At 41.2% G+C, this 16,696-nt stretch overlaps 1 protein-coding gene across 1 annotated transcript; it reads left to right on the top strand.

The window, feature by feature from the left end:
* Nucleotides 1-390: 390 nt before the first annotated feature.
* On the top strand, nucleotides 391-6,275 carry nae1 (nedd8 activating enzyme E1 subunit 1). The gene is made up of 20 exons (XM_054771662.1): nucleotides 391-511; nucleotides 858-961; nucleotides 1,044-1,104; nucleotides 1,174-1,204; nucleotides 1,285-1,356; nucleotides 1,527-1,606; nucleotides 1,764-1,873; nucleotides 1,967-2,076; nucleotides 2,162-2,224; nucleotides 2,306-2,369; nucleotides 2,455-2,546; nucleotides 2,643-2,702; nucleotides 2,789-2,922; nucleotides 3,268-3,343; nucleotides 4,325-4,364; nucleotides 4,604-4,690; nucleotides 4,795-4,887; nucleotides 4,992-5,106; nucleotides 5,212-5,261; nucleotides 5,349-6,275. The coding sequence occupies exons 1-20, from the start codon at nucleotides 462-464 to the stop codon at nucleotides 5,456-5,458; spliced, it is 1,602 nt and encodes a 533-aa protein (XP_054627637.1). The 5' UTR covers nucleotides 391-461; the 3' UTR covers nucleotides 5,459-6,275.
* Nucleotides 6,276-16,696: the final 10,421 nt, after the last annotated feature.

Consider the following 16,696-nt stretch of genomic DNA (forward strand, 5'->3'; position numbering starts at 1 on the left):
TTGACTACTGCAACATAATAAGGAATTATTCTAGAATTATTATCTTACTACGTCATTCCAGTTACAAAAACAAAAATCAATTTAATAGTTCTTCATACCCCAGTGCAGCATATAGTATCCATCCATCCATTCATTTTCTATTTAGGATTTTATTAAAAATAATAAAATGCTCTCTCAAATAAATCGAAACTCCTCTATTGCCTGTTTTAGCAATACGGCTTACTTCATTTTATGACATTTTTTAATCACAGCTATTATAATTTTACAAATTATAGATTTTTTGAGGTGTTGGTTAACATTTACAATCATTTCGAAAGCAATCTCTGACCAGTTGATTGTCGTGCCGAAAATGCGAGTATGAATCTTACTGTGTGTGCGTGTGTCTGTGTGTATGTGTAAAACTCGTGTCGAATCTGACGTTGCGAAAAGTAATTTCTGTTTACATTGCAGTGACCGATACCATGGCAGCCACAAAAGCCTCCAAAGAACAGAAATACGACAGGCAGCTCAGGTATTTAAACTGTGAATTATATCATACATGCTGCGTAACTATGTGTATGTTATATCGGATTGTATGTCAGTGTCCATAAAAGCAATGGTAATAGGGGAATGCTAACATAAAGTTGCTAGCTTTCGCTGCTTTGCTACGTATGCTAGCTTTCAAACAGCCTCGGCTAATACAACAGTCGTGCAATGTTATTGCTTTCCCACCATCTCACAAATTTGGCGACTAACTATTAAACCAGTTTCACGCTACTCTTTCACCTGCTAACTCAATCTGTTAGGTGTTCACAGTTATGGGTCAGAATCGATCACCAGCCAAAGCAGACCATGTCTTGTTTTTCATTTTTACACAGATTATGGGGTGACCATGGTCAAGAAGCTCTAGAGAATGCCCACGTTTGTCTGATCAATGCTACAGCAACTGGGACAGAGATACTCAAAAACCTTGTGCTTCCTGGTAAATAAATGTTTGCATTGATGATAAAATCCAACAACTAATAAGTGGGGTTTCCATTGAATAACCCAAATCTCTTCATCAGGTATTGGAGCTTTCACCATAGTTGATGGAAACACAGTTTCTGGGGAAGATGTAGGAAACAAGTAAGGCATGCTTTGTTTGTTCGTCTGTTAAAATACTCTTCTTCACCACTGTGCTATCTTGTCTTGCAGTTTTTTCCTAAGCAACAACAGCATTGGAAAGGTACACTTATGCTGAATATATGCATTTGTGTTTAAGTATACATTTGTATTAGTTTGAATTCCTTTAATAATTTTTTGCAGAATAGAGCACAGGCTGCCACAGAGCTACTCCAAGAACTGAACAATGATGTGTCGGGTAACTTTGTTGAGGAGGTTGGTGTTGTTTTATGATAATTTGTTTTTTTGCCAGTGCAACTGTGACAACAAATTCAGATGTACAACATAGAGCACAAAGCTGATTAATATAAGTAATAGTAAACAAGTAACAATACTGTGCGTGTATGTATTTTGATCATGATTCTGTTCTCTGTTGTGTTTACTAGAGTCCTGACATGCTCCTTGATAACAATCCAGAGTTCTTCCATAGATTTACCATTGTTATCGGTGTACAGTTGCCTGAAAGGTATTAAAATATAGTTTGTTTGTTTTTTTTTAATATAGTATGTACTATTTACATTACTGTCGCCGGTTTGGGACAATTGCCGTATGTTACTAGTTATGTTCTTGTGATAGAAAATTATAACATCCTTTTTTTAACCTTTTTTTCTGAAATCCAATAGCACATGTTTAAGGCTAGGTTCAGTTCTGTGGAGTGCATCGGTACCTTTCTTGCTTTGTAAAACGTATGGCCTTACTGGCTACATGAGGCTTGTGGTGCAGGAGCACACAGGTTAGTAGCCTTTGATTCATTTCCATATGCATATTAAGCCACTGTGTCTTACACTTTAGATTTATATAATTTACATTTGAGTAATCTCCACAGTGATTGAGTCACACCCCGACAACGCTTTGGAGGACCTGAGGTTAGACCAGCCCTTTGCTGAATTCCAGAAGCACATTCAGTCCTATGACCTTGACAGCATGGACAAAAAGGTGCTTCTTTTGTATGTCTGTACAGGTTTATGATCCCGGTAGTGTCAGCTTCAGTTAGATAATAGCCTTTCTGTTTTCTCTATAGGATCACAGTCACACACCTTGGATAGTCATTGTTGCTAAATACCTTGAAAAATGGCTCAGTGAGGTATAGTAAAAATTTGTCAAGTATTGTGTAACTGATAGACATATCATCACTATGCAATTAAATGTAATTCAACTTTTTTAGAATGACTCTCAGCCCCCCAGAAATCACAAAGAGAAAGAGGCCTTCAGACAAATTCTTCGGGAAGGTATGTGTGGAGAGTTTTTCCTTTTATTATTAGGTTAAATAAAATCTCCACCCCACGTAACTCATTCTACTGTATTCCATGGCAGGAACCCTGAAGAATGAGAATGGTGTCCCAGAGGATGAGGAAAACTTTGAGGAAGCCATTAAGAATGTCAATACTGCTTTAAATCCTACCAAGGTGCCAGTTTTCATCTCATACTGCCGGTACTACACTGGTTGTATTTGTGTTATGAATTGTCTGTGGAGTCTTACCTAGTTCCTCTTGTTTCTGCAGATCCCCAGTGTTGTGAAAGACCTATTCAATAATGATCAGTGTAACAACATAACATCACAGGTTTTGGACTTTACGCTTGATCGATAAAATATACGACAACCTAAGTGGAGCAAAATGCTCACATTCTGTTGGTATTTTTTCAACAGACTACATCCTTCTGGGTGATGCTGCGAGCTGTGAGGGAGTTTGTACACAATGAAGGCCAAGGCAGCTTACCTGTGCGGGGGACCATACCAGACATGATTGCAGACTCACAGAAGTTTATCAATCTTCAGAATGTGTAAGAAAATGAATATATACGTAGAAAAGTAACAGTAAAGTAAACATGTTTATGTCATGACTAATGTTTCATTACCAGACTAGACTTTTGATATAAGAGGAAAGCATTTTCTGTCCAATCAATTTAACTGCCGAATGGTTATCTTCTGTTACACTTCAGAGCAAGATAATTCCATATCTAATGTAACAGAGCCCCCTACTGGCAAGTGAACCTAACCTCACAGCATTACACACAATTGCCATCACTGTTAGTTTACAAAACCAAACTGCAAAAGCCTATTATTCCGTGTGTTTGTTTGCATGTTTTATTACGTTTGCTGTACTTGATGTTGGTGTTTTCTCGCAGTTACAGGGAAAAGGCCCTGCAGGATGCAGAAACTGTTGCCGGATATGTTGAGAGTCTGATGCAGTCTGTTGGAAAGGTATGCTGTGAAGCTATGCGTTATTGAAGTCTTGATACTATTACTAAAGACTGTACTAAACTGTTAATTGTCATGGTTGGAACTGTTTCCGACAAAAGCGACACAAATTATCCATGATTGCTGCAAGTAATACAATACCCTGCAGTACATGCTTCTGGTGACACCGATTCAAAACATATTTGGGGTGATGGAGTGACCCTCTTGGCATTTCTCCCACTGTCTAAAAACATATGTTCGGTTCATTGAAGACGGAAGAGGAGGGCTTTGTGGGCTGGCTCTTGTGGGGGGCTGATCTTGGTTCTGCTCGCCCTTGTGGGCCCAGTGGCTCTCTGGTGGGGGGGGCTCGGCCTGGCTGTGTGGGCCGGAGCTTGCTGGGTGGTGTGAGGCAGTCCCTCTTTTTTTTCATGCATTCTCAGTGACAATTACACGTTCACACATTCACGCATATTTACATACATGAAGACATGCACACATACAGAGATACCAGTTCACACGTACATATGTATATACACTCACAGTACATACGTACTTCCCCACATAACTCACTGAGGTAACCAGGGGGTTATTATTTTGTTGGTTTTATTACAGTGATGGTGATATCAGCAATATGATTATGGTTATTACAATTGTGTACATAATGTCATTACTACTAATACGTATGACTGTTTCAATGCAGTATTATCATTGTGGTTGTTGATATTATTTTGTCCTCTACGTCATGGTCTTTATAGCCGTCACAGACATTTGTTGATGTAGTCACTGTAGGTTTCTTGAAGACTTCAACATTTCCCATAGGTGTGAATGGTTGTGTCTGTCCTGTGGTCGATTGGTGACCAGCATAGGGTGTACTTCACATCTCACACTAAGCCATAAAATCCATTCGTGTAAAATGAATGGATGGATAAATGAATGACATCAATGTTATTACAATGCATATGATTAAAACTTGAGCTTGATGACTTGTATTTTTTTTTCCACCAGGCACCTGAAAGCATAACTGACAAAGACATCAGACTCTTCTGTAAGCAACTTGTACATTATGTTGGAAATTTAACGGTGTTTTCAATATTCTTGACAAAAATTCAGACTACACAAGCTACACACAGTGTCAAATGTTGAAGTGGGATTGAGGTTAAGTCATTTCAGACTAAACAAAAATAATTATCCAAGTAGGACAAACTTCACAATGTCTCACAATTTTGCACAATATAGTGGTTGGTTGTTTTTTGTTAATTTGATTACTTCATGACTTACGTACAGGCAAAAATGCGTCCTTCCTTCGGGTGGTGCACTGCAGATCTCTAGCAGCAGAGTACAGTGTGGATTCAGTTAACAGAGATGAAATAAGTAAGCAGCTCCTCTATGGTACCCATTTCATGTACATCTTACATTTTGTATTGCATTGTCTGTTACGGCATGATTATGTATTAACTATTGGTGTATGTCCCCAGCCTCATGCATGGACAATCCTGATAGTGAGATGGTATTCTACCTGATGCTTCGAGCTGTCGATCGCTTCTACCAGCAGCACTCCCGCTACCCTGGTACTTTCCAGAATTATGATCAAGCTGGAAAAAAATACAACCCACTTAATCCTGTGTTGTAGAATAGTAGACATGGTATCTGTTTGATGTGTCACATTTTCCAGGGGTGTATAACTACCAAGTAGAAGAAGACATCAGCAAGCTGAAACTGTGCGTCACCAGCCTGCTGCAGGAGTACAACCTCAATGTTAACATTAAGGATGATTATGTGCATGAGTTGTAAGTCCCTGTTACTGTTACATATTGTTTTTGGCTGATTGACATTAATCGTCATGTGTACTTCAAGATTTGAAATAACTTTTTTTTTTTTTTTTTCACCTGCAGCTGTCGGTATGGCGCAGCAGAGCCACATACAGTTGCTGCATTTATGGGAGGTAATACAAAAATTTGACATACAGAATGTATAGTTATGTCCTTAAATGTGTGTTTAATTTTTACTTTAACGCGTTGTGATTGTTCAGGCTCAGCTGCGCAAGAAGCCATAAAGATCATCAGCCACCAGTTTGTGCCCTTCAACAACACTTTCATCTATAATGCCATGTCACAGACCTCTGCTACTTTACAGCTGTGAGGTACTCATTCTGAACTCATTTACAGACGAAGCGAGGTAGCATTTATTAACAGATTCAATTGAAATTGTCAACTGTACATAAGTGCTTTTTTAAATGCTTTTTGGGATTCTTCTACTGTTTAACATGTGCACTTAAATGTCAAACCAAACAAGTAGACAACATTAACTGGACGTAATCATGTAAAACTCACTGAGAGAGACATCAACTTTGGTTATTTAACAATACAGTCGTTCCTCACTACTCATGGTTTGAGCATCACTTTCTAACTCTTATCGAGGTTTTTCAAACAATTAAATGGTCACTGTTTTGTGGTTGACTATGGCGTATTATTAGTAAAAGAAAAAAAATGCAGATTTAAGCAAATTGTAAACATTTTTTCCGGAATTGAGCCCATTTTCAAGCATAAAAATGGCTAAATGCACGAAAATACAAATACAGTATAAGCCATTAACAACCGGCTTTTATTGCAGGTTTAAGTAATCTCACAATAGGCACAATAATACTAACATTATAATAATCAAAATCCTAATAATAATAATAACAAGGCTTACTGTTGCGACAATAGCCCACAACAACCTAAAACTCAACTCTGAACCACCGACATCACTTCCTGTCCGCCATCGATTCTGCTCCCCCTACAAGGTAAATTAAATGGCTTATTTTCTCTGATTTTATATATATACTATGTTGGGTAATATGAATGTAAAGATAACTACTGTATGTGGGTGCTATTTCATGTCTCCATGGCTGTAATGTAAAAAAAAAAAAAACATTTAGAAGATTGTAAACAGGTTTTCCATGCCATAACTACGAAAATACTCAATTTATAATGAACGAATCCAACTTCACGGAAATTTTACTTATCATAATCAAGACTGGAACCAATTAACCATGATATATGAGGGATTACTGTATTGTACATAATGACTTTTTGACAGCACTGTGTGAGAGAGCAAGGTGGAGTTTTTTTGAAAAAGTAACGACACATTCTTTCCAACTGTCCCATTTTTACCTAATATTCTTCTCTTTCAGTCAGTCGTGACATAAAAGCATTTCCTTATGCTGTAGACAAAACCGCTCTGATTTGCTACTCAGTCAGGCTTTAGCCCAAGTGTGTTAAATGTCCTCATAAATGGAACCAGCATGTTGAGGTGCAGCAAGGCGTTTGAGAGTTTAAGTCCTGCTTTTGAACAGTAGATGGCACACTTCCATTGACTGGTCAGCATTCAGTTCAAAGGACAGGCTTGGCTATTAGATTGGGTACTATACTGAAATGTGATCCAAACAGCATTGTCATAAACATTGAAAATGTAATGGAAGTTATGAGTGTTTTCCATGTTTCAACCTAAAGGAGCTTTGACCTGCCATACTCCAGCTCTACTAAATAAGAAGTTACACAGTAACTTCATTAATCAGCTGGATCAGTTCTCTTCTTCCGAGTTTTTTCGACCGCTGTTTTATGTCGCCATAGATTAAATGTCACTTGATATTGTAAACCATCATTAAACCAGAAATTACTTATTCTGTATGTACAGTCTCCAAACTGTATGTACAATTAAAAAGAAACGTGTTCAAGCATCATCATCCGACAAATGTAACCAAGCTCCATTAACATGCATTGGATCAAAGCTATTAAGCTTATCAAACATCAATATTGAATTATAGTATGTAAAATCCTAAATCTGGTATTATATGGCCTTTTCAATTCAACACCTTTCTGCCAAAAAGGCATGGTTATGGTCTGTGAGAGGATTTATTTATTTATTACTTTCTGTTGATTTACATCTAACTGAACATAAGACAACTGAAATTGGCTGTTTGCTCTGCCTCGCTGCTACGCTCACTGTTATAATTTTTGTAATAATACAATTATATACACATTATGGTTACTGCTGCTGGATAATGTAATTGAACATTGGTGTGCAAGAATAAATGGGATGATGAGGAGTCAGTTCTTTGTACATAAGTTAGCATTTGATTATATTGAGGAGATTTACAAAGATGGCAAAGGAGCGTATGCAATGTCAAAGCTGAATCCTAACATTGTAATCGAGCAAAACTGGCCGTTTAATGTTATATTCAGAATCTAGAGACGCTTCTGGGGAAGATGTAGGAAACAAGTAAGGCATGCTTTATTTCTTTCTTACAACTTGCCTGCAAATTGTAGTGTTCCCTCGCTACATTGCGGTCTACCTTTTGTGGATTCGCTCTTTTGCGGCTTTTTTCAGTGCAATTTCCACTTTTTTTAAACAGCATATGAACTTGTAGTGTATTAGAGTGATCGATCGGTGCTCTGTGGAATGTGTCTGTTATTGTTTTTACTACTGCTACCAGAGGCAGGGTATACTCATGTGAGAGTCCAGACATGTCCGGTTCGTCTCAGTAAATATAGAGCCACAACAGTCCTGATAGGCTAAAGGAGAACCCGCCCATTGTGTTGTGCATGCTGATTGGCTGTCAGCCATTGTCAATCAATCTCCTTCATGCAGGGCTGCCTGTTTCCTATTGTATGATTGCTAGCTGCTAGCGATCATACATGCTGAATGAAAGTAGAAGCTACGCGGCTGTAAGGCGCCTGGAATACTGTAAATTAATCTTCAGTTCATGGAGGAAGATGAGGAGGAAGGTGTTTTCACAAGGATACAAAAACGCTGCAGACTAACGGCGCCAGGACAAGCCACAATCGGAGGAGTGAAATATGCGCGAGTCACTTCATATCTTGTGTCCAATCTCATAAGTTGATCATTAAAATTCAAATGAAATTTGAACTTTGAGAGTGTTTGAACAAGAGAGAAATGTGATCAAATGTTAATGCCTGTCCGAGAAAAGTGTGTAAAGTGTATGGTGAGGGGATTTACAGCCTTAAAACATATAATACATAACATATAATAATTATACAATAATATAGTTGGGTACTTCCCGGATTTCACTTATTGTGGGCTATTTTGGGAACCTGTCCCCCTGTGATAAACAAGGGAACACTGTATATCGATTAAAAATACCTTCTGAAAACTATTTATAGATATGGGATTTGAAAAGAGAACTCAAACACTGGCATGTCATCTGCATCATCTAAAGATCAGTCAAGAGGGTAAAGTAATAATTCACTTGCACTCCTAGCTTCTTTGACATAAATGCAGATTGATACACAACTGGTGTTATAACTTTTATTTTATCTTAAAGCTTGACTTAAATTTGCTGTTGCATCTTAATTTTCTCACCCTGTGTTGCTTCTACACATTATCAAAATTTCAGTGGATAGGATGAGCCCCTTATTTATCTTCAAGCAGCAAGAGAGGCCAGTGTATGTGTGCAGTGGGGAAAGTTGGGGGAGGGGCCATAAATGCTAAAAATCAATCAGTTAATCAGAAGGACCGCCTGCAGAAGAACAACACGGCAGCCGATGAGTCTCACTGGAGGCTACAAGCAATAAAAGGAGAGAAAATATGGGCGGGAACGTGAGTCAGCGGAAAACATAAACGGAAATAGTGCAATAAAGGCGGTCTGCTTTACCTGCGGCTCAAGGACGAAAGATCAAGAGCTCCACCGATTTAAAAACTTGTTTCCTGATGGCTCAGCGCTGCTACTTTCAAACATTTGTCTGGCTGTGGTCCAACTAGTTCAGCTCTCACCTCATGAGGCCCAGGCTGAATGGAAAGCGGCTTGCCAAAGCAGAGTAGAGTGTTCAGTGTTTGCCGGGAGATTGCAGGAGGCCAGCATACTTTAAACCTCTCAGGGGTCGACAGAGGGCCTCTCCATTCTTCCTACAAACAGATGGAGCTGTGACACTGGAATGTGAAAGTACAATACACACAAACCCATATGGAAATGAAACGCATTTTGCAGCAAACTAATCACTATAAAACTCTTACAGTAAATGATACACTATGGTCGATTAGTTGTCTATAACTAGGCTAAAATACCACAGCACATTGTTAAACCCAAAGAGAAGCCACACGTCAGCAGTTGCACACTTAAAACAATGCAAGCTAAACAAAGTCTATGAGGGTAGCGCTGCCTCAACATTCTTAATGGGTATATGCTTACCAGATGCATTGTTAATGAGCTGACAGCAGACCATCCAATCCATGCACTGGGCTGTAGAAAACAAGAACAGGACTTCACCCAAATCCTTTATTTAGTAGTGTACAAGAAAATAAACAATATGCACTACAATCAGTGTGGGGGGGAAAAAATGTTTCCTTTTCTCAAGTGCAAATGAATAAATAGTCATACAATAATGCTAGATGCACATCTTTACATTTCTTTATTTTAGGGGATTTTCACTAATTTGGTACACCTGCACATCAATATATTACTGTCCAATCTAAGAGTAGTATCAAAGTATCCCATTGGACACACTTCAATTGTTTACCGTACATACATTTTATGAAATGATTTGTTGTAAAATTGTTTATCAGTGGAAAAAAGTACTTTACATTCACTGTGGTAATCAGGCAGCAACAATATACAAATTAAAGGCTTAGTATTACAAAGTTCAAATTAATTATTAATGACATAAGTTGAATTCGCTGATGACAAAATAGCTGGTGGCAACCAAAATCATTAACCCTTTGAATACTAAAAGCATACTTAAGATTAAAGTGGAAAAATTTGATGACCAGCTGATCAAACTTTGGAGAACTTTGTGAAGACAACTCAATGTGTCTCAGGAGTGCGTATGGCCTGCATGTGCCTATATGCACTCCTTACAACGCATGGGCAGGTTGATCTCCTCGCAGACCTGGATGAGGCCCCTGGACAGTCTGCAATGAGACATGGTGACGTTGGATGCAGAGATCCATGATGACCCGGAGCTGCTCAAGGTGATACCCGTCTGGATACGTGGCAGGCCAGTCAATATCATCAATGCCTTCATCATCTGGACACTGCTGGCACATTCCAGGCTCACCAGAGGGAACCCAGGGCCCACGGTAACTGCATATGGTCTGACTATGGACCTACTTGCCACTACTGCACCTTCCCTGAAGTGTTCTTGCACCTTCCAGGGGAGACCTGCCTCAGAATTTGAAAATATTGCTGCTTTATTTGGCTTTTAATTAAATCTTCAAACGGGCCAGAGGACTCATTAGTTGTGGTGTCACAAGATCTCGTGAGATTAAAATGTGACAAGATTTCTTGTACAAAAAAAAGATTCTTGTGGGCACTGGCATGGGATGATAATTAATCATAAAATAAATGAAAATGAAGTTGATAATTTTGTCCGCCTCAATATATTGCCATGTTCATGCGTGTCTGTTTTCCTCATCTCTCACCTCCAAGCAGGCAGGAAGAGGATTCACTCTTTGCATTGGTCTCAGCACCTAGCTGCGTTTGTTCCACAGAACTACAGCAAGAACGGAGTGAGCTTTTTGTCAGTCATACAGTCTCTTTGTCTCTGTGGATGGAGGCGGGGCTGGTAGCATATACACAGTGTGCAGAAGAGCGTTACGTAATAGAAATTACATGAGTAGATTGAAAAAATACTTCTTCATGAATCACCGCCTTATCGTGGTGGAGGAGTTTGAGTGCCCTAGTGATCCTAGGAGCTATGTTGTCTGGGGCTATATGCCCCTGGTGGAGTTTCCCAAGGCAAACAGGGCCGCACCTCGCCTGGACGTGCAATACCGGGGCCTCACCCTGGAGCCTGGCCTGTGGGAGGGGCTTGTAAGTGAGCGCCTGGTGGTCAGGCCTTCACCCGTGGGGCCTGGCCTGTCCCAGCCTGAAGAAGCCACATGGGATCGCCGTAGTCCCACCTCCTGCAGGGGCAAGCATAAGGGTTTGGTACTATGTGTTTTGGGTGGCGGTCGAGGACGGGCGCCTGTACCTGGCTTCCGGCGGCCAAATCTGGTTCTTGGGACATGCAATGTCACTTCTCTGGTGGGGAAGGAGCCCGAACTTGTGCGAGAGGTTGGGTCATTCCGACTAGACACACCGTAGTCGGACTCACTTCGACCCACAGTTTGGCTTCTGGAACCAAACTCCTCGAGAGGGGCTGGACCTTGTTCTACTCTGGAGTTTCTGCAAGGGAGAGGCGGCGAGCTGGGTTGGGCTTATTAGTAGCCCCCTGGATGGGTGCCTCCGTGTTGGAGTCATCCCTGGTGAATGAGAGAGTTATTTCCCTACGCCTTCGGGTTGGGGAAAGCGTCCTGACTGTCGTTTGTGCGTGTGCGCAAACTGGTAGGTCAGAGTCCCCACCATTTGTGTGTATGCACCAAACGGCAGTTCAGAGTACACAGCCTTCACAGCTGATGACTCCGTAGTTCGACTGGGAGACTTCAACACCCATGTGGGCAATGACAATGTGACCTGCAGTGGCGTGATTGGGAGGAACAGCCTCCCCGATCTGAATCTGTGCGGTGTGATGTTATTGGACTTCTTTGTGAACCACAGTTTGTCGATAACAAACACCATGTTCGAACATAAGGATGTCTACATGTGCACTTGCACCAGGACACCCTAGGTCGCAGGTCTATGATCGACTTTGTAGTCATAACATCAGACCTACGTCCACATGTTCTGGACACGTGAGTGAAGAGAGGGGTTGAGTTGTCAACTGATCACCACCTGGTGATCAGTAGGATTAGATGGCGTGGGAGGATGTCGGACAGACCTGGGAGACCCAAACGTGTAGTGAGGGCGGGCTGGAGTTTCCCGTTCGCCGAGTCTTCAACTCTCACCTCTGGCAGAGCTTCGCCTGCATTCCTGTGAGGATGAGGATATTGAGTCCGAACGGGCCATATTCCGTGTCTCCACTGACTCCAACTGCGGCCGCTAGGTGGTTTGTTCCAGTCGTGGCGGCAAGCCCCGAACCCGATGGTCAGAGGTCAGGGCTGCCATCAGGCTGAAGGAGTCCTATCGAGCATGGATGGCTTGTGGGGCTCCTGAAGCAGCTCACAGGTCCCGGCAGGCCAAGTGGCACGCAGCTTCGTTACTCGAACCTTGGCTACAGGAGGTGGTTTTCAATGTGGTTTTCGTCCCAGTCGCGGAACACTGGACCAGCTCTACACTCTTGCAAGGGAACTTGAGGGTACAGGGGAGTTTGCTCAACCGGTCTACCGGTCTGGACTTGGAAAGGCATTCAAACATGTTGCTCGTGGTGTCCTGTGGGGGGGTGCTCCAGGAGTACAGGATTAGTGGCGTGTTCCTCGTGGTACAACCGGAGCAAAAGCCTGGTTTGCATTGCCAGCAGTAAGTTGTGGCCCTGATGGCCTCATCGGGCTGTGACCTTCAGCGTTTACTGGGGTGGTTTCCAGCTGAGTGTAAAGCTTCGTGGATGAGACTCAGCACTTCCAAATGTGAGGCCATGGTTCTCAGTGGGAAAAGGGTGGTTTGCACCCTTCGGGTTGGGAGTGTAGCTTTACCCAGGTGGAAGAGTTCAAGTGTCTCACTGTCTTGTTCACAAGTGAGGGAATGTTGGAGCATGAGGTCAACAGGCGGATCAGCGCATCTTCTGCAGTAATGCAGTTGGTGTACTGGACCGTCGTGGTGAAGAGAGAGCTGAGCCGGAAGGCAAAGTTCTCAATTTACAGGTCGATCTTTGTGTCCACCCTCACCTGTGGTCATGATCTTTGGGTCATGACATAAGAACGAGATTACGGATACAAAAGGTCTGAAAAGAGTTTCTTCCGTAGGGTGGCTGGATTCAAGATAGGATAAGGAGTTTGGCCATCCCAGAGGCACTCACAGTCGAGCTGCTGTTCCTTCACATCGAGAGGAGACAATTGAGGTGGCTTGGGCATCTAGTCCTGATGTCTCCCGGACGCTTCCCTGGTGAGGTTTTCCTGGCATGCCTAGTCAGGAGAATGCCCGGGACAGACCTAGGACACGCTGGAGAGACTATGTCTCACAGCTGGTCTGGGAACGCCTTGGTGTCCTCCCAGTGGAACTGGAAGAGGTGACCAGGAAGACTGGACTTCCCTACTGAGACTGATGCCCCTGCGACACAGACCCGAATAAGCAGAAGTGGGATGGATGGATTGAAAAATGCATTGTACTTTTCTTAAAAGTACGATAATGTTAAAATCTTGTCTCATCTTGTTCTCGTAGACCTTGTGTATCGTCAAGTCTTGAACTGAGTGTCTTGTGACATCCCTATTGATTAGTGTCTGCTATTCACCACCAATTGGTGTGTCATAGGGGAGAAAGAATTAAATCTAGCATTTTAGTACAAACCATTAAAGAGTTCACATGACTGAGAGATGGAGACTAAAGAATAGTGGCTGCAACATTGGGATCTAAGGATGGTGTGCCCCTGAATTTAATGGTTTCTCCCTTTCTCCTAACCCTTCCCCCACTAACTTTCATGTAAAAAATGTATGGCAGTGTGTGTCAACGAGACAGACCAATGACAATGTCAACATAACCTCTGACTATTCATCTGGATCCATGTTCTATTAGCAGCTACGCCTGCAGAGTCAAGAAGTCAGTATGTCCAGATGGGGTCAGAGGCACACTCCTCCCCGTAAGACCATGGTGTTGCATTACACCCACCCCCAACACACACACACACACAGACCGTCATTCACATGTTCACACACTGTACACTCTCAGGGGATATAAACACTCACAGCCACATTAGTCTGATAAATGGTACACAGATTGTTTCAAAAACATTTGCGCAGCTGTCATATATTTTAAACTGTCTGTTTACATGGTATTTATTTTCTCGCATCCACTCGCTGTTGTTTTCTTCCAGTCTTCATTTGTTTTCAGGGAAGTGCAGGAAATTAGTAAATGCCTTTTTTTAAATAAGGAATGGTATGAGATTGTATGGATTAGCCATAATCTTAATGATTAACCATAATAACTGCTTCACTGATTTATGGCCAAATCTAGTGTTATCAACAAAGAATTCTTCAAATATTTTTCCCTGAAAAAACATGTTGGGCTAATTATGAGAAAGACCATAATTTTGAATGGTTGATACATTTTGTTTAAAATCTATCCGTTATTAGGGGTATGCCAACATGCCTGAATGTGAGCGTATGCTTGCTGGGTTATAGAACGATTTACTTACATTCTCCAGGTTCCATTCTTATCTCTGTCGCTCCTCTCTGGCATTTGCCCCGTCACTGAGATCAGTCAGACACAGGCGGTAGGAATTCAATTTGAAAAATGCCTTTGTACATGTGTGCTTGAAACACAATTAGGCAAGATCATCTCTTAACTTCAACAGATCCGTTTTGTGAAATGAAATCTAAGTAAGGATGTATCATAAGTCCATGAAGAATGCCTGCACATGTAATAAATCTCTTTTCCACTGTGACTCTGGGGTATATTAACATGGACAACACACTCTCTCGTGACTCTTGCATGTGTTGTTCTTTGTCTCGTCTCATTTTTCAAGAGCAGCATTAATGAAGACCACCTGTCTGTCGGATGGAGCCATGCCATTGAAAACATGAAGACAGAAAACTATGTCAACAATGTGAGCGTGTTTAAGGAAGTTCCAGGTGCCATTTGTGTCTTCGGGAGCAATCACTTAATGGATATTGCTATTTTTTTTATCCCTTTTTTCTGGTTCTGCTCGACCATTCAGAGAAGTAATGTGTGTGTGTGTGTGTGTGTGTGTGTGTGTGTTGAGAGAGACAGAGTCATGAGCTCCACATGGGAGTGTTTATGAAGAGGAGATGCTCAGGGTGAATTCCTCAGATAAGTGACACGATGTCTCTGTTGTAGATGAAGAGTAGAACAGCACCTCCCAATATGAAGAACCCCCGAAAACTACACACAAACCAGAGCTCACAGACTTGGCCACTAAAAAGTGAGTAAGGATGTTTGAACTGCAAAAGCACTAAATTCCAATGTTTGTATTACACAATGTTGGATGTTAGAAAACGTGTCAACAAACAGCACCCCTAAGGTCAAAGTCTGTCATACACATCACACACTGTGGGTAAATCGGCTGCATAGTATTAGGCACCATTGACATCACAGCATTCTTTAGATTCCTGTCTTTGATTATTCTGCCACCTCTCACTGAACCACTTATACTGTATATATCCACAAACTGAGAAAGTAGTGATTGTCACTCTCTGATCTCTTTGAAGACAAACTACCTGATACACAGTGCAGTCAGCATGCCAGGAAAAGATGGCGTCCTAAAAGGCAGAACATTTGAATGAAGAATATGATTCCAGTATGTTGGGGCTATCTACCCTTATATGGGGGTGTTTAGTTTATGCATGTATGTGTGTGTGTGTTTGTGGGTGAGTATGTGTAAGCTGACCAGGAAAGACTAAACATGTTGAGAGCCATAAAAGCAGTAGAGTGGTGGGGGAGCAGACGACAGAGGAGAAATGTAGGGGAAGTGAAAACCTCACCAAGGGATCCTAGCAAATATGTTGAGTCTTATCCTGGGGGAGGGCAATGGGATTGGAGATGAGTTTCACTACTTTGCTTGGTGAGTAAGGTCTGCGGTAGATGTCTGGGACAATAGGATTAACATGTAATGCCGACACACATGCCAATACATTTGTATCACCTCATGCTCTGTAAATACATAAATTGAAACACAAAAGCAAAATCAAGAAACTATTTACAGCCACATTGCGTATAGTAAGTACAGCAAGTGCCATTTTTTCCGGACTATGAGTCGCACCATTGACATACAGTATATCAATGCATATCAGTATACACTGGGTCAGGCAAAATGATCTGACACATTTGTAGGTTAAATAAAAGGCGAATAAAGACACAAAAAAGTGTTTTTATTTTTGAAAAGTACATACGTATATTGCCATTTTTTTCATATAATGCCATTTTGCTTTGTTTCTTTATAATGCCATTGTTTTTCGTGTTTTTCGTTTCTTTTTCAGTTGATGCCATGAATTGGACTGGTGAGCATCGCGCTTTCATTGTGGAAACGTTTATCAAAACAAACGAATGTGTAACTGCAACAGAACAAGCGTTCCGTTTGCACTTCAATCTTGGTAGACATGATCCCGTACCAGCTCGAAACACCATCTTGTTATGGGTTACCAATTTCAGAGCTACTGGATCTGCATTGAGTGTGTGGACAATAATGGATCCCATTTGACTGATTTAATTTTTAAAACATAATGAAACAGAATGGCATTATATGTACTTTTTGAAAATAAAAACACTTGTTTCTTTACTTTATTTGCCTTTTATTTAACCTACAAATGTGTCAGATCATTTTGCCTGACCCTGTATATATAGTATGTGTGTGTGTGTGTGTGTGTATATATATATATATATATATATATATATAA

The sequence above is a fragment of the Dunckerocampus dactyliophorus genome, chromosome 3 (genome assembly GCF_027744805.1).
Source record: "Dunckerocampus dactyliophorus isolate RoL2022-P2 chromosome 3, RoL_Ddac_1.1, whole genome shotgun sequence".
NCBI lineage: Eukaryota > Metazoa > Chordata > Actinopteri > Syngnathiformes > Syngnathidae > Dunckerocampus > Dunckerocampus dactyliophorus.